This window comes from Diospyros lotus, chromosome 8, assembly GCF_014633365.1.
Source record: "Diospyros lotus cultivar Yz01 chromosome 8, ASM1463336v1, whole genome shotgun sequence".
Classification (NCBI taxonomy): domain Eukaryota; kingdom Viridiplantae; phylum Streptophyta; class Magnoliopsida; order Ericales; family Ebenaceae; genus Diospyros; species Diospyros lotus.
The window spans coordinates 3,530,861-3,549,794 of record NC_068345.1 but is presented as its reverse complement, the minus strand read 5'-3'; the positions used below and the strand labels follow the sequence as shown (position 1 = coordinate 3,549,794).

The 18,934-nt window shown below is 37.0% G+C and overlaps 1 protein-coding gene across 3 annotated transcripts in view; it reads left to right on the top strand.

Moving 5' to 3' along the window:
- LOC127808960 (carboxypeptidase SOL1) overlaps positions 1-18,934 on the top strand; it is a 90,221-nt gene that overhangs the window by 15,443 nt on the left and 55,844 nt on the right. For all 3 annotated transcript variants that reach the window (XM_052347713.1, XM_052347712.1, XM_052347714.1), the window contains 6 exons: positions 5,116-5,211; positions 5,894-6,016; positions 6,904-7,008; positions 8,332-8,378; positions 9,064-9,189; positions 9,379-9,481. In XM_052347713.1, the coding sequence (XP_052203673.1) occupies positions 5,116-5,211; positions 5,894-6,016; positions 6,904-7,008; positions 8,332-8,378; positions 9,064-9,189; positions 9,379-9,481 (600 nt within the window). The remainder of the gene's footprint in view (positions 1-5,115; positions 5,212-5,893; positions 6,017-6,903; positions 7,009-8,331; positions 8,379-9,063; positions 9,190-9,378; positions 9,482-18,934) is intronic.

Below are 18,934 nucleotides of genomic sequence, written 5' to 3'. Positions count from 1 at the left end.
AAAATTAGTATTTGACATATATAATTAAAAGACAACAAAATAGTACTAAAAATGTCATTAAACTTAAGCAGAACCCATAAAAAAATGTTAGTTTTAAGACTTTAAGTCAACAATCAACTTAAAAGAAGTAGGCTAGCAGTAGCAGCAGCGTAAGAAAAAGAAGAAGAAGAAGAAGAAGAAGAATTTTAGCAGCAGCGGAAGAAGAAGAAGAAGGATAGCAGGAGAAGAAGAAGAAGGAGGAAGAGGATAGCAGCAACGTAAGAAGCAGCCGTGTAAGAAGAAGAAGAAGAAGGATAGCAGCAACGTAAGATTAAGAAGCAGCCGCGTAATAAGGAGGATGAGGAGGAGGAGGAGGAGGGATTGTTGATATGTTACCTTGGCCTGGAAAAGCAGAAGCACCTCAATCAAAACTGGAGAAGAACTTGAGGAAGAAGCAGAAGAAGAAGAAGCAGAAGCAGAAATTGTTGATATGAGGGATTGTTGATATGTTACTTTGGCCTGGAAAAGCAGAAGCACCTCAATCAAAACTGGAGAAGAACTTGAGGAAGAAGCAGAAGAAGAAGCAGAAATTGTTGATATGTTACCTTGGCCTAGAAAAGCAGAAGCACCTCAATCAAAACTGGAGAAGAACTTGAGGAAGAAGCAGAAGAAGAAGAAGAAGAAGAAGAAGAAGAAGAAGAAGGGATTGTTGATATGTTACCTTGGCTTGAAAAAGCATAAGCACCTCAATCAAAACTGGAGAAGAACTTGAGGAGTTGCAGTTGCTGTGTTGCGTGAGCGAAAAAAGTGTTGCGTAAGAGAGTTTTGGAGCCTTGGAGGTATAGTCTCTTGGCCTTCTAGAAATCAGATGAGCTGGAGAGTTTTGTTGACTTTTCAATATTGTATTTTATTATTTTCTTTCTCTTTAAGTTTTAATAGAAAAATGTTTAAAAAATAAAACATGCTGATTTTTCAGCTGTGCCTGATGGATGTGCGCCTGAGGGAGGCGCACCTAAAGGGCCTAGGCACGCCTGGCTGGATCTCGCCTCGCCTGGGCATGGCAAGGCGAGATGGCTTCGCCTTGAGGGGCCTTGCGCCTAGGCGTGCGCTTAGGTGCGCCTTTAACAACACTGGTAGAGGCTACAACTGATCTGCCTTAGTCTCTTCCACAGCCCCTCCTCAAGTCAAAGTTGCTTTGCCACTAGCAATGGGAGGCTGTAGGGGTGTTCAAAAAAATCACTAAGCCATGAAAATTGACTGCACTGCACTGTGCAGTTTTTTTTAGGGGAACGATTTGACATGGTTTGAGAAATCCTCAAACCGTGCGATTTGCGGTTTGAGAAGAACACATTTGGTTAAGAACCGAATCGCTTGACTAGTCTAATAATATAAAAATTAAAAAAATAAATTATAAAATATAAAACATTAAAACCCTAAATCTAATCTCCCTCATCTCATTTCCTCTCTACCCAGCCTTCGTCGCACCAAGATCGACGACAACGACATCCTCCCCTTGGCCCTTTCTTTCAGTCTCTGGTTCTTTGTTCTCTGACGTCATCTCAAAGGTGCCCAAGTGGTCCAAGGAGATCGCTGCTGCCCTGAGGCCTTGAAGCGCACTGACTAGATTAAGGTGGAGGTGTTTAAGCGTGCCGACTCAAGTCCCAGATTCCCTCTGCCCCGCGCTATCATCTCTCATTGACGCTTCGCCAGAGTCACCTTCCATGGTGGCGGATCTCAAGCTTAGATTCCCTCCGCCTTCCATGGTCCCATATTCCCTTCACCTTCCACGGTCCCAGATTCCTCATCTCAGTTCCTTGACTTTAAATAATTGGTTATGATTGGTGTTTGGATTTGATGCTTATCTTATACGGGTCTTGCCTCATAGATTCATTTATGTGATTCTTTCTCTCGTGCTACTAGTTCTACAGTGTTATTTTCTTGGTGTTCTTCCCTATGGACCCATGTATATATTTGTTTGTGTTAGGCAACTCCTCAAATTCAAATCCAAATAGATGAAGTCTATCAATAAACCCAATTTAAGTTTGGACAAACTGAACCACACCAGACCTTGCGGTGCGGTTTGGTGTAGTTTTCGTGGACCAAACCAAACTGCACGGTTTGGAGTAACAAAAAAATCGCACATGCAGCTTGGTATATTGAAAATGAGTTAAACTTCCCAAACTGCATTGTGAACACCCTTAGGAGGCTGGTCTAGATTTCTAGGAAGTAACAAATGTTGCTGAAGAACAGGGTCAACTTTTGGGTAGAACTAGGAGAGGGCTAAGGCAATCCTTGAAAGTAGACAGGCAGAGGATGAAAGAAATATGTTTATTGCATGTTGGTTATTAGTTTATCATCCCTTGTTGAAAGGAGTTCTGGTCCCTTTCTATGATTGGAAAAGGCATGTTGGTGACACATTGCATAATGACATGTGTCCTCATGTGAGTAGATTGGTGCATCTGACAAAATAAGAATATGATGTATTGAGCAGGCTGGCTAGCCTTTTTGGTAAAGCCTAGCTTGGTGGGAAAAGATCCCCACCCTTGTTTTTAAGTGAGTTAGGTATATAGTCCTCATCATGACAAGAACTAGATGTTTGGAAAATGTTGATTTTGTCCTCAAATGCTTCTCTCTTTGTAATTGGTCGAGGTGTAAATCTTGCATGTCACGTCACACTCAAAGGGGACTTGAGCACCTTGGCCATTCCTTAACCCTAGTATCTAATACACAAGTCATAGGGTCTATCTTTAAGGAGTTTTGACCTCTTGGTCATTTTCTCAATCCTAAGGCCTTCCAGAGGCAGTGTTGAGGGAACCTACTGTAAAGAGACACCATGGAGATCTTCTTTGTGGAGGTGTACCAGCATTGTTTTGTGGATGGTATCATGAAACAAACTAATTGCCTTGAGAAGGCTTTGAGGTCATGTAGTTACCAAAGTGAACTCAATCTTGTGGCTTGCTCTAGAGAGCATGAGGAGATGATCTCAGACACAAGCAGAGGTGTGTGTGAATGTTATTTGGTTGAGTGTGTAAGGGTGTTACAACCCTTTAAACGCATTCTTGTGTTTAGGTGCTCATTTAGAGGGTTTTCATGGACAAGTCTAAGACTTTGTGTCATGAGCTGATGAGTTAGGTTGGTTGTAAAATTCTTTCTTTTTTCATGATAAGTCCTCAAATACGTTGCAAAAACATACTTGCAAGGTGACGGTGTCATGACTGAGTCTTGCCAACTCAAATATCAAGGCAAAAAGAGTATGTGTGTAGGTCTAGGACCTTGGGATCTTTGCATTGCATGTCATTCTGTGTGTGCCTATCACTTGTAACCCAACTTTGTGTAATTTGCTAGTTCTCACATGTCTTAAGGCTCCATCTTGACTTTTGGCAATGGCATTCACCCAACGAAGCAACATAACAACGTACATTAGCAAGCAACATGCTACAGCTACTTGCTAAGCTCAAAAGGCCCAAACATGCATGATTTGTTGTGACACGTTAGACACAAACCACTCAATCTCAGAAGGCAAGGAGCAAGGCAAGTGTGTCTCATTCAAATTTTGTTCTCACAACATGGCTCCCGTTTAAGAATGTGATGTCATGCATTGAAATATTTTGTACATGCATCAAGCTTAAGCATGTTACTAAAGCGCACTTGTGCTAATTGTCGGCAACTAGGATTTCCTTTGGTAATAGGTGACGACAGCTAGGGTTTGGTTCCTAACTTGGGAAAGATGACGGCTGGTATTGATGGAAGGTTTCAATCAGTGTTAATTGATTGATGATTGATTGATTGTATATACTTTCTAAAAGTAGAATTGTATCTTCTAGATTAGTATATGTTTCCTAATTTGGTTGTATCCTAAAATTGTATAGTTCCTAATCTGGATTTATAATTATTTTTAGTTAACTTCCTAATCTTGTAAAGAGTCTTGTATAAATCAAGCTCTACCCACGAGTTAGAAATAAGAAGGAAGGATTATTTTTCCTAATTCTTGACACTAACCAAGCTACTTGGCTTCCAGGGTGTAGTTGAACTTGAGAGAAATTCTTACTATGATACAAAGTTTGCTAGATGGAGCACCAATAGTCCATTTCTTTCCTAGAATGCATGTTGCTAATGACACATTGGTAGCATAGTGTTAACGCACTCCACGATTTTTGCCTTAGTGCCATCACTTGATGTCGGCCTTCCTGGGCATCCATATGATATTGCTAGCTAGATCTTATACAGTTATACTTGTACAGGGATAATAACACCTTTGTGGTAAGCTATGGCCAGCCTTTAAGTTATTGCCTACCTTGGAAACTTATATAGCACCAATATCTTACTTGTTATGAGGAGTGGTAAAGAGTCAATACCTAGGACCTCCTGATATGCATTTTGAGCTATGATCTATGCAACATGAGGAAACGTAACTCTTGCTTGAGAAGTCATAAGAGCCTTAAAAATTTGATTCTGTTTCTTTCAACTACATTGGATTCCTAGTGGCTTCAACCTAATTATCAAAATAGGAAAAAATACCTAATCTTCAAAAAGGTCTCCTAGCATGATAGGCATACGTTTGCTCAAGAATGCTCTTCAAGCACTTAGCTGACATACATTTAATATACAACTTTATTGTTCCCAAGCATGCAAGTGGCTCTACATTTCTACCTGCATGGCTCATCATAATTTCCGACCTGTGACACCTTACGGCATGCAATCAGGGCCCCTTGTTATAGAATAATTAATGGCAAGTAGCAATTTTGTGAAATGACATGCAGGCTCTTCTGCTGGCTTTCCCCAAGATTCTTACTAGTGCATGAGAATAACTTTAAATTGTAGATTGTTGATGCCCTGATAAATTATATCTTGTCATATGACTCATATGTAACTTGGCAAAATACCAGTCATTGATGAATATGAAAGAAATTTGTGGGAATCTAAAGCAGTCTCCATTTTATGCTAAAATAGGAAACCATTTATATATGATGTGTTGTGGTTTTTCAGTTTTAGGGGGTTTAGGGCATTATTGGCGGCATTTAGTAGCTTTACGTTTTTGGCACATCTAAGTTATGCTATTTCAATCAATTGTCTTTTGAGACCCATAGATTCTGAAATTATTTTATGGATTGATTGCTAAATATCCTGGACTTGCAGTTCATTGGAAATGTTCATGGGGATGAACCTGTAGGTCGTGAGCTTCTGTTACTTCTAGCAAATTGGCTGTGTGATAATTATATGAAGGATCCCTTGGTAATTTTTATTGCTTGTTCTGTACTTTATTTCTTTCTGTAGTTTATTTCTTTCATCTACCTTGTAACGAGCTTTCTTTGGGCTGGAGATGATTTCATTTCTCTCTCTCTTCCTTTCCTTTTTTTTTTCTGGAATTTTATTATCTTGCAGAAACTGCAATTCTGTCTGATTCGTAAATACAGTTCTTCCTTTAATTGTTAGTGTATGCACACTTAGGCGCCTGGAGTGCACACTGCACTTCTTTTCATGATGCCTTTTTTTCTGTATGCAGATAATGGCTGTTATATTTGTAGTTCTTATAAGCTTCTAGTTTTCTTGTTCTGTTGCAGTCTGCTTTTTACCCAGCTAAGCCTATCTAAGAATTATTTTTTGCCTTATAATAATTATGAAAAAAGAAATCTTTTTGCACTATCTGACCTTAAAGCTAGAACCTGTGGATCATAAGTATAGGTATGTACTTTGGATGATTTGCTTTGTTAATTTTTTGAAAAATTGCTGAGATATTTCCTTCATGTCTTCTAGCAGACATTTTTATATTTTTGCCCTACTTATTTTCTTTTGGACGGGACATAGTTATAAGAATAAATAACTTTCACTTCCCTTTTAACACTTTTGTAAGTCCATAACTCAGGATGTCTCCCTTGAATGTCTAACTAATATTGAATTGGCTTGGTCATTATAGGCAACACTGATAATAAAAAATGTTCACCTTCATGTACTTCCATCAATGAATCCGGATGGTTTTTCTCTAAGGAGGCGTGGTAATGCAAACAACATTGATCTGAATCGTGATTTTCCAGATCAGGTATTTGACTTTCATTTTTTCTTCATATGTTATATAACTATCTAGTCTGCTAAAAGTTCTAGTGGAAAAGATGAACTTCTTCTAGAATATCTTTTACTTGGCTGGGCAAATTTGAATTTACATATTACATTGGAAGGCATGTTTAAAAGGTCAAAACCAACTATTTTCAAGGAAAAAGTGTGTGGCCAAAGAGATTGGACCGTGGAAGGAGAGGCAAACCATGTATGGATTGAAATGACTACTGTTATTCAACGTGTGACAAAAATTGATTCTAGGAGGGTCAAAGGGATAAGTCCCAAATCAGGAAGAATCTTTGTGGTAAAATGAAAAAAGGTACAAGAAAAAATCAAAACTAAGAGAGCTTGCCACAAGACTTGGCATAAATTTTTTAATGAAGAAAATCTAAAGAGGTGTATAATTTGGCAAAGAAAGAATGATGGTCTTCTGTTTTTGGGTGGCCATCTGAAAAAATGTTGGATTTTTTCTCATTCATTCGGTCATCAAAGACATACTCTGCAAATGAACATGAACTTTTAGAGCAACAATTTAAATTTTGGAACACGTGCATCTTTCTATATTATATAAACATTGTAAGCTCACTGTCTATTGCTACAATAAATTTAGTTTTCTTCCCCAGAAAGGATTTGGTCATAAGAGTCAGCTTGTCTGGTTCGAGTCTTAATCAATGCTGTACTTAAATTGCACATGATGGGGCTAATATTATCATTTTGTTACTTTGTATATTGAAAGAAAATTGAATCATACTTTCTGTTACTATTTTTACTCTTTTGAAAAGATTTTAGGGCTGTTTTCATTTAGTTGACTTTTTATTCCCTGCTTTCTTTGTAAATAATTTGTAAGAACTATTGACTAACATGAAATGACAGTTCTTTCCTATGAATGATGATGTGGATGGGCGACAACCTGAAACAAAAGCAATTATGAACTGGCTGGAAGAGATACGTTTCACTGCATCTGCAAGTCTGCATGGGGTAATACAAAATTCTTCTCCACAAACCTTATGTATGTAGATGCCATTACTATTATGTTACTGTCAGTCAATATTGGTATGATCCTGTAGGTTTCTAAATTTATTTTTCTCTCCCTTTTGATATCTTACTATTGGAAATTTACCCTTTTAAGCTTAATCATGTAAGTGATAGCCGCAAGCTCTCTGAATTGTCAAATTTTGTTCCAGTGATTTACTTGAAGTCTCCTTTGTATATATGAGAACTGCTGCCATTACATGTTTTTTCTAACCTAAAAGGTTAAATATGCATGATACTCTTTCCCGAGGAAGTTCTTTGGAAGATCTTCAGTTTTTTATTATTTTGATAAATCTTCTTGAGTTTTGCATTTCTCCATGGCTATCCCTTTTCTTATGTTCTGTACCTGTCCTAAATGATATTGGGAAGATTTCCTTGATTTCCCATCTCATTCCTAATGTTCATAGTTACTATATTATGATGCTTGGATATCATAACCTGTGATGTCTCTACAACTAGATTCAGAAAAACTCAGTTTGCAGTTCTTTATTGAGTGATTTTTGTTTCTATTGTCTGATGAACTATTTTTCTTATTGCCATTCAAGATGGTGCATTTTACTTGGGAATGGTAATATTCTTTTCATAAAATTTTGAAAAGATTATGTGCAACTTTGGTTGTTTGTATCTCAGCTTTATCATTGAAAAACTTGTGTTGATAGTAGAGATAATTTCCCCCTTAGAAGGGAGGAATTCAAATGTTCTAATTAGATCTGAACTTCTGTTGGTTGTTTGTAACTCAACTTTATTATCTCTGTTGATCATAGACATAATAGAGTTAGATCTTTAATCTGAAGGAGAATAATGTTGTAGTTATAAAGTTGATAGGATGAGCAGGGTCAGAAATGATTATCAACTCTTCATCAATACAGATTGAAATGATAATCAACTCTTCATTGCAATGGATTATACTTTCCATACCAAAACTTGTGGCATGAAAAATTTCATTCTTTCTGACCAAGATACTGAATGTAATTTGACCTGTTTCAATTATAAATTGGTGAACTCTTTCTCCAACATCTTTGTGAAACTGTGTTTCATTAACCTTAACTATGTCCAATTTAAAAATTTAATAAGCTTAAACAGTTAGTTGAAGAACCATTTTGTTGAGTGTGGCCACCATGGCTGAATCATCGCTTGGTAACACGGTTTTTCCTAGCTTGGGGGAGAGAGTCCTGACTCTTGAGTGAGCAAAATAGTGTTTTCAATCATAGTTTATAGACATTCTCGCTAAATATAGACAACTGAAGCTCTGTCTCTTCTTGTTTACAGGGAGCACTTGTTGCTAATTATCCATGGGATGGAACTCATAACCAAACGTAAGATTCTTGATGTTGATCATTCATCTTTTGTCTGTCTTAGATTTGAAAGTTGAGAAGAATCTAAGAATCTATGTTTTCAATGCTTTGTGCTCAATCCTTCTAGTTCTGTATTTGTCCATCTCCTTCCTATTATAATGTCAAGATCCTGGAGATTTAAGGAATGTTAAACTAGCAACATGATTTCTCAGCTTCAAGCTCACTTTGTCAAGCTAGCTTTCTTCCTTGCATATTAAAATTTCTGGAACTTTTTATTTGGAGCAGTTAATTTTCCATCTATGTTGTTTGTAAGTGATTGAGATATGTTTGCAGCATGTTGAAAGTTCATAGTCATTGGGCTGTTACCTAGGTGAAAAAGGTCTACACGGGCTGTTTCAAGCCAAGGCTTTGATTTTCCAAAGTATTAGCATATAGGACTTTATCATGCTTATCTTTTAAACATTGCTTGTGTTTGAATGCCCTTTCTACTGCTAGATAATCTCTAGAATGTCTGATATTATAAGACAAGTAACGACAACAACAACAATCACAACTTTAATAGGCATGCCATATGCTGGCATGAATAAATGGTTGCATCTCTTTACATTGCATACACTTTTAAGTGATTCCAAGTTTGTTACTACGGCCCTCTATATGTTTTTGAAGTAACCTTTTGAGTTTGTATTTCCACATGGATCAATTTCAGGAGAAATTACTATGGGTGTCCTGATGACGACACATTCAGGTTCTTGGCAAGTATATATAGTCGCTCTCACCATAACATGTCTCTAAGTGAGGAATTTAAAGGAGGAATTACAAATGGAGCATCTTGGTATGGCAGTTAAAAGTAAATCCCTTGAATTTCATGTGTAATAGATGCTTTTTCCTTTTCTTTTTTTGATTAGTGGAATATGTTGTTTTGTATTAATTGCTTTCAAAGCTTTCTTCTATATTTAATAAATTCCCAAATCATTATCAGTAGGCCTCATTATTTTCTTCTCATCTGTAAACGTGGCTGCAGGTATCCTATATATGGTGGTATGCAGGATTGGAACTATATATATGGTGGCTGTTTTGAGTTGACCTTGGAGATCAGTGACAACAAATGGCCTACTGCTGATGAGGTTAGGTCTCAGTTGTCTACATGTTTTCTGCAATGCTCACCCTATTATTGACTATTTAGCTCTAGATGACATATTATTAGTTTCCTTTCATTCTTTGGTAAGTTAAGATGACTCTCTCTCTCTCTCTCTCTCACGCGTGCGCACGCGAGTGCCCCCCCTCCCCCCAGGCAAGTGCTGCATACCTTTTATTGAATTAGTCTTGATGGCTTGACAAAATGTTTGTGAACAATGTTGAATTGGGAGCACTGGGAACACTCAATCTTACCAAAACATAGCCACACACACACACATGGTTTTATCCCACAAAGGAAAAAAATATAACAAGTACAGAAATTGAAATAGGGAAAGAATACGCAAACCACACAAGAATACAAGCCATTTATCCTGGTTTAGATCATAGTTCGTGATCCTACATCTAGCCTCAGTCCTGAGAGCAATCCACTAAGAGTCTTGAAGGAATCAATACAAGAATGCCCTCTCTCACAAGTACAATACAACTAAGATTTCAAAGCACTATCTCTCTAGTCTTTCCTCTCAATTTTTACAGCACTCGTAAACATGTAAAATGAATGATGATCGCTACTGCCTCCCCATGCCTCTTATTTATAGACAAATAGGGCTTAAAACTAGACTACACAAAGTCTAATATACCCCTCATACATACAACATAACTTAGTTTATTTCTACCACTTGGATTATTCTTCGAATTCTCCTGATTTCTTCTAGATCTTCTAGGCTATACTCGATGCAAAACACAACAAACAAAGTTAGAGAATTTAAGAATAACACACTAAGTAATAGGGGTGAACGATACTAACTGTTTCACACACATTACTAGGTTACATGATGCCTTTAAATACAGAAAACTATCTATCATCTATCTTTAAAATTTAGGAATTTAAAATACAATCTCAACAACAGATAAGGAGAGAAATTTTCCCCTAATTCTTAGGAACAGCCGTAGTCTTTATCCTCTTTTATTCAACCTGATCTTCTTCCTCTTATTTCAGATTTATCTCCCTTAACTTTGGGATTCTCCTCTTTCCGCTGAGATTTCTTCCTCAATACTCCCCCTTAAGCTGGTGAATAATTGTCTTTAATTCATAGCTTGCCTCTAATCAGCTCAAAACCTTGTTTGTTCATTGCCTTGGTGAGGATATCAACTTCTTGTTGGCCTGTAGGGATATATACCAGATTGATACCATCTTCAATCTCTTGCTTGGTGAAATGTCAATCAATTATCACATGCTTCATGTAGTCATGTTGGACTAGATTGTTTACTATACTGATGGCAGACTTGCTGTCACAATATAGCCTTGTAGTTGTAGGGTTAGTGTTTGGTACCTTCCGGTCTTCCATGAACTTCCCTAGCCATATTATTTCACAAATGCCTTGAGCTATAGCTTAGTATTTTTCCTTAGCATTGCTTTTAGCTACTACACTTTGTTTCTTGCTCCTCCATGTCACAAGGTTACCTTATACTTTAGTGCAATACCCGGAGGTGGATTTACTGTCTTCTAAGGAACCTGCCCAATCAACATCCACAAACCCTTGAATTCCTCGGTCTTCATTCTTCTTGAATAAAATACTCTTACCAAGAGTTCTTTTAAGGTATCTTAGGGTATGGTAAGTAGCATTAAGATGTTTGCTAGTGAGTGAATGCATAAATTGACTCACTACACTTATTGCATATGTAATATCAGGTCGTGTAAGATATAAATAAATCAGCCTTTCCACTAATCTTTGGTATCTACCTTTATCAACTAATGTTTCTGCCCCAACCTCCTTAGCTTTTCAGTTGAGTTCCAAGGGTGTGTTAGTTGGCTTACAACCAAGCTTACCTATCTTCTTTAGTAGATCCAATGTGTACTTTCTTTGAGAAATAAAAATTTCCTTCTTACATCAAGGTTCTGCACTAAGTCCATATTTATTTGTTTTAGTAATGGATGAACTCACTAAACACATTCAGACAGAGGTGCCATGGTGTATGTTATTTGCAAATGACATAGTGTTGGTGAATGAAACAAAAGAGGGAGTGAACACTAAGCTTGAGTTGTGGAGAAATAATTTAGAATCTAAGGGATTTAAATTAAGTAGAAGGAAAACAGAATATATGGAATGTAAATTTAGTAAGAATGCAAGAGTGGAGGATGTTATAATAAAATTGGAAGGCCAAATCATACAAAGAAAAGACCATTTTCGATATTTGGGATCAGTGATTCAAAAAGATGGAGATATTCACGAGGATGTCATGCGTAGAATTAAGGTAAGTTGGCTAAAATGGAGAAATGCATCGGGGGTGTTATGTGATGGTAAAATCCCATTAAAACTGAAGGCAAAATTTTATAGGACAACTATAAGATCAGTTTTGTTGTATGACTCAGAATGTTGGGCAGTCAAATACCAGCATGAGCAAAAGATGAGCGTAGTGGAGATGAGGATGCTAAGATGGATGTGCGGCTATACAAGAAAAAATAAAATTAGAAATGAGGTTATTCCTAATAAGGTAAGAGTAGTGCTAATTGAGGAGAAGGTGAGAGAGACTAGACTAAGATGATTTGGTCATGTGAGAAGAAAACCAAGAGACGCTCTTGTGAGGAGAGTTGATGAAATGGAACAATTAGTCAAAAAAAGAGGTAGAGGCAGGCCCAAGAAGATTTTGGGAGAGACATTAAAGTTTGATACGAAGTGTACGGGCCTAAATGAAGATATGACAAAAGACAGAAATACATGAAAATCTAGAATTCATGTAGCCGACCCCATATAGTGGGATAAATGTTGGATATGTTGTTGTAACGTCCTGCTCTCACTTACGGGTGTTACTCGTGAATAATCAACCGGATTATCCACTCGTCACTGCAATTATGTTGAAGGATCGGGCTATATCTCATCGAGAAACGCCCTAGATGAGAACTAGGCTTCGCTCTTCCCTTCACTCCACTCAAGGATTTGAAAATAAACTGCCGAATGAACACAGCGGATCCAATCCAATATCTAGAGTGAGCATCGTCCTTCTTTAGCTCGACCAAAAACAAGCCAAGGATGACTGGCCCAGAATCCCAACACAACACTTTAGAGTCTCGATTTAGCTTCTCAAACCCAAGGCCTTGAATCTTAGAGAAAACATCATAGCTTGGCCCACAACAAACCCATTTTCTTTTTCCAAAAAATTCATAGAAAATTTCGGGTCAGATCTTTTCTTTGAAAAACTCTCCAAAATTTTTCCTTAGCCAACAATTCCAAAATAACTCTCATTTTCCCCAATTTCAAGGGAAATATTCACTTATTTTATATTTCCAAAATTTTGGAAATTTTCCTTGAAATTTCCCAAAAACCCCATTATTCCGAAAATTCCTTCGGGGCTGAAATTTAATTCCAAAAATGGCCCAAATCCCAAAAATTTCCAAATTTCTATTTTTTTTTTAAAAATTGGCTGGCGAGGCCTGGGAAGCGCCTCGAGGCCTAGCTGCGCACTGGCAGCGGGCCGCGTGCACCCACGTCCGCCTAGCCGCGCGCGACTGCTACTTGCCACCTGCTGCTTCACAACCTTTTTTTTTTCTTTTGGACTTTTAAGCCCAAATTTTCTAAAATACAAATACAATAAATATACTTCACAATTATTCAATTTTGCCTCCATTTTTCCATAAATAAGGTTTATACAAAACTCTTGATGCTTCCACAACATACATCAAATACCCACTTTTTTTTTTCCACAAAAGCTTACACAACAAAAAATACTCACTACAACCACTCAGGGTGCTTATTACTACATAAATCAAATACAACAAAATAGGCTTCCATAAGCCATACAGTGGTCTTGAATCTTCATTCTCATGCATCCACATGCTATCCCATTTTTGCCTTGACTTTCCCATGCCTTGACAACCTATATGTGACGGTAAAACCTCATGAGCTATTAAACTCAGTAAGAGTACAATGGCAATAAGTATGAACATGAATATAAAATGTGATATCAATGCATGTAATGCAACAAAGTTAGGGCTTCCACATCCTCACAAGTCACAACCCCCTTGGTTTGAGACTTTAACCTACCCTACCCCATACAACCTCATAGCCATAGGTCCTTGAACACAAACAACATGCCAATGCACACATATTAGCTCATGAACCATACTTACAATCTTGCGAGCCACCATCCCATGGGGCTATCCCTTACCTTTTTCATTCTTTGAAGCCTCAAGAACTTCCTAGCTTCATTTCCAACTCTTCTCCTTAAGAGATCATTGAAACAAACTTTAAAGAAACTAAGTTACCATTCAATGGAACAAAAGGAACTTACATATTACCCTAAGGAAGAATACTTGCCTTTCTTCCTTTTCTTCTCTTCTTCTTCTTTCTTTCTTTCTCTCCATTGGAAGACTTCTCCTTCCAAGCTCTTCAAATGGAAAAATTTGAGCATAAAGCTCTCTTTCCCTTTTTATACTCCTCTTGTCTTGATATCTCAATTTCAAGGCTTCATCTTAGTCCTTGATTTCCCTTTACTTTTAGAGAGAAAATCCCAACCACATAAGAAAGCACAATCCATGTGCTTTTGCCTTCTTTAATCTCATCCATTAGATTTCATTTACTTTCCAAGAGAAGATCTCAACCATTGGAACAAGCACAATTCAAGTGCTTTGCTAGGATTTAATCCTAGCCTTTAATTTAATTTGGAGATTAAATCTCCACCACTCATCCTCTTTCTCTTGAAATTTCCAAACCCATTTGGCAATCCATGCCAACATAGAACCTTTAATTCCATTCCTTGGATCTCTTCCAAATTTGTAAGAGCAAATCTCCACCCTTGGATCATCTTGGTCTTCCACTCCAAAATTAGCCATTTTCCTTATTTATTTAATTTGACTAATTTCATCCCATCACATGAGAGACCACTTGAGAGGCATACCATTTCTTTCCCATTTAATTTAATAGGACCATTTTCCATCATTAATGCTTGACCATTTTTCATTTTTTTTTGGATTTTCTTTTAATCCAACACAATCATGCCTCTCATTAAATGCAAGAATGATCATTTGTCATTTCTTTTTCGCATTTATTTAATTCTCTTTTATCTTGGACCACACATTGCCATGTGTCACTCTTAAGACTCCATACTTAGCTTCCAAGATTTAATCTAAGCCATCCATGTGGCATCACCACATTAATTCACCAAATTAGGGAAAAAATCAATTATTTCCTCACATAATTGAATATTCACTATTTTCCTTAATTTAATTCCCTTATGGAATTCCACGCCAAATTACTAAAATGCCTTTGTGAATTATTAATCCCATTTATCTCCACATAAATACAAAAATGAGAAATTAATTCACTTCCATATTTAATTCCATCTAGGAATTATTTTCAATTTACCAAATTATCTTTTATTGGACTTTATTATCCAAATTACCAAAATGCCCCTCTCATAGGGCACCATTATTCTCAAAGATCCATCACCTTCTTAAGGGCATTTTTGGAAGTTTCTCACTTCCTTTCTCATTCTCTTAACACTAGTAACATTGGGTGTTACAGTTATACTCCTTGCTACTTCCATCCCTAGAAAATACCTTAGGTGTCCAAGGTCTTTGACTTCAAATGCCTACTGCAACTGTCCCTTTAGAGCCTTTATTTCCTGTTGATTGTCATATGTAATAATAATATCGGCCTCATAGACAATTAAGATAGTTTTCAGACCATTAATAGCATCTTTAATGAACAAAGTGTGATCAGATTGCCCTTGTTGATACCCTAGTTGGTGTAAGGTGGTGCTGAACCTTTTAAACCAAGACCTAGGGAATTGTTTCAGCCTATACAAGACTTCTTTTAGTCTGCAAACTTTTCATTTTTCTTCAAAACTGGGAGGAATTCTCATATATATCCCTTCTTCTAGGTCTCCATCGAGAAATGCATTTTTTTATGTGTAATTAGTGTAATTCCCAATCTAAATTAGCTGCAAGGGATAATAATACACGTATAGAATTGAGCTTTGCAACTGGTGCAAAAGTCTTTTCATAATCTATACCTTGTGTTTGGGTGAAGCCTTGGGCCACTAACTTGGCCTCATACCTCTCAATACTCTCATTAGATTTGTGTTTTATTATAAACATCAATTTGCTTCCTACCACTTTCTCATTTTGAGGTAGATTCACCACTTTCCACGTGCCATTCTTTTCCAGTGCATCCATTTCCTCCATTATGAACCTCTTCTAGTTTGGTAGTTGCAAATCTTCATTGATATTCCTAGGGATTTTCACTTTATCAATCTTGACTGTAAATGCCTTTTTCTCCAAATTATTGGAATATCCAACTCATATAATTCTGGCTTTGGATTTTCTGCATTTTCTATTCTTTTATCCTCCTTAATAGGCACTGCTTCAGGCATTGCTATTTCAACTTCAGCTCTTTCTTCCTCTTCAGGTACCGGACCTTCTTTCGAGATTAATGAATGACTTTGTTTTGGTTCAAGAGTCCTCCTTTGAGAGTACACCTGAAGTGGTGGGTGTGACTTAGGGATTTCTGGTGTTGTTCTCCCCCTTGATTAGTTACCTAACTAGGAATAGGAGCTATAGAAGTAATTGTCTCAAGAAACTCAGGAAAAACAACAACATGACTATTATCTCTACTTCGCTTTGCACTAAGAATCTCCCCTGCAGAGGTATGGTAGAGTAGTAATAGTGATTCTCAACAAAGGATACATCACAAGACACAAAAAATTTCTTAGTGTTAGGACAATAACACTTGTACCCTTGTTGTGTGGGAAAGTAGCCAAGAAAGACACACTTCAAAGACTTGGGGTTTAATTTAGAGTGATAGTGATGAGCAAAAGCTGTACAACCAAATACTTTTAGAGACAAAGAATTAAGCATTTGGGTAAGGAGAGGATAGGCAACAATAAGAGTGCTCAAAGGGGTTTTGAATTTGAGAACTCTAGTGGGGAGTCTATTGATGAGATAGGCAGTAGTGAGAATGACTTCTCCCCAATAGGAAGTAGGAACTGAGCTGGTAAACATTAGGGTTTTAGCTATTTCAAGCAAATGGCTATTTTCCTCTCAGCCACTTCATTTTGTTGGGGATTATAGGGATATGTACTTTGATGAATAATTCCATTCTCACTCAAATAGGTCTCAAACTCGAGTGAAAAATATTCTCTTCTATTATTCCATTGAAGGATATGGATTGAGGTTTAGAAAACATTAAGAACCATTTGAAGGAATTTTCTGAATACTTTATATACTTCAGATTTTTCCTTCAACAAGAATACTAAACACACCCTGATATGATCATCTATAAAGGTGACAAACTAGCGAGTGTGTGTTAAATTTGGCATTTTTGTTGGTCCCCATACATCACTATGTATTAGATAGAATGGTTTGGTTGGTTGATAAGGATGAATAGGATGTGGAGCTTTTGTTTGTTTGGTAAGAATGCATTGCTCACAATTGAAAGACTCACTCATTTTATTGACAAACAAATGAGGATACAAGATCTTTAGGTATCTAAAGCTTGGATAGCCTAATCGTTTGTGCCATAATTGGATGCTAGAATCTGAGACAACAGAAAATAAAAAAGAATTATGTAACTTAGAAAAATTAGGGGTACTAGCAGCTCCCTTCACATAATATAAGCCCTCTTTCTCCTCAGCATTGCCAACCATCTTCCCTTAAATTAGGTCTTGAAATACATAATGAGTTGGAGAGAAAGTTACTTTACAATTCATGTCTTTAGTAATTTTGCTGATGGACAACATATTGCATCTCAATTTTGGCACATATAGGACAGATTTCAAACACAAATCAATTAGATATACTAAGCCTTCTCCCTTAGCATAAGAGATTGTACCATCTGCCATAGTTACCTTTATATCTCTATCACACTGTTTATAATTAGACAATCCATGCGAGGATCTGGTCATATGGTTTAAGGCTCCGGTATCCATAATCCAACCATTCATGTTCAACAATTTAGAGAGGTAGCACTTATAAAAATTACCTTGTTTAGCAAGGGAGGCTGTTGGGTTAGGTGCTTCTATAGAATTTGTTGGGAAAAAGGAACTGGTATTCCTTTTTATTTTATTGATGTCAATAATAAAATTTATACAAGAGATTCCTAAGAATTCTCCTATATTTTAGGATTAGATTATATTCATACTTTATAGGACTAGATTACCTACCTTCTATCTAGAACTAAATTACATCAATTTAAACACAATAAGAAGATAAAACACAAAAAATAAATACCAAAGATAAAAGAATAAAAATAACCTATCTCTATCTTGATCTCGGCTACCTCCTTGTTGTTTATCTTTGGATATTTTAACATTCCCCCCCAAGCTGGTGAGTGGATGTCTTCCATTCCTAGCTTGCTTACTAGTTCTTCAAATTTCCTAATAGGCAATCCTTTAGTGAGAAGATCTGCCACATGTTGATTAGTTGAAACATAGGAGATTTGCAGCAGCCTGGATTCCAGTTTTTCTTTAATGAAATGCTTGTCAATCTTAATGTGTTTGGTTCGGTCGTGTTGTACTGGATTATGAACAATATTGATTGTTGATTGATTGTCAGATAGAAGCTCAAGAGGATATTGTATTTGAATCTTCAAATCTTGTAGGATAATTTTCAGCCACAAGAGTTCACACACACCAAGAGCCATAGCTCTCAATTCAGCCTCAGCACTTGATTGTGCTACTATTCCTTGTTTCTTACTTCTCCAAGATACCAAATTTCCTCCTAGGAACATGCAGTACCCAGTTGTGGAACGTCTATCAACTAAAGAGCCTCCATAATCAGCATCCGTGTACCCTTGAACTTTTAGAATAGCTCCCGGTGCAAAAAGAATGCCTTTGCCTGGTGTAGCTTTTAAATAATGAAGAATTTTCCTTACTGCTTGCATGTGTTACTCATTAGGGCTATGCATGAATTGACTTACTAGGCTTACTCCAAATGTTATGTTCGGCCTAGTATGTGAGAGATATATCAGTTTCCCTACCAACCTTTGGAACTGCCCTTTATCTATTGCTTCTCCAGAGTAATTTTCTCGTAGCTTGATGTTTGGATCTACTAGAACCTGAGCTCCCTTTCCTCCTAGCAGTCCAGTCTCAGTCAATAAGTCAAGAGTGTACTTACGTTGAGATAGGTAGATTCCCTTTTGAGAACAGGCCACCTCAATGCCTAAGAAATACTTTAGCCTTCCAAGGTCTTTAATCTCAAATTTCTTAGCAAGATTTTGTTTTAGGCCTTCTTGCTTAGCTTCATCATTTCCTGTCACAACGTCATCAACATAAATGATAGGAAGCCCATAATATTCCGCTACCAGCAATAAGGACATAATAGGAATTGAAATAGGAGAAGGCCAATTGGTGCATGTGCAGACTAACAAATTTAGTTAAGGGGTAGAATGGGAAGAGCAAAGAGAGGGGGGCATGTGAGGGCAACATATTCCTATAAATAAGAGAAG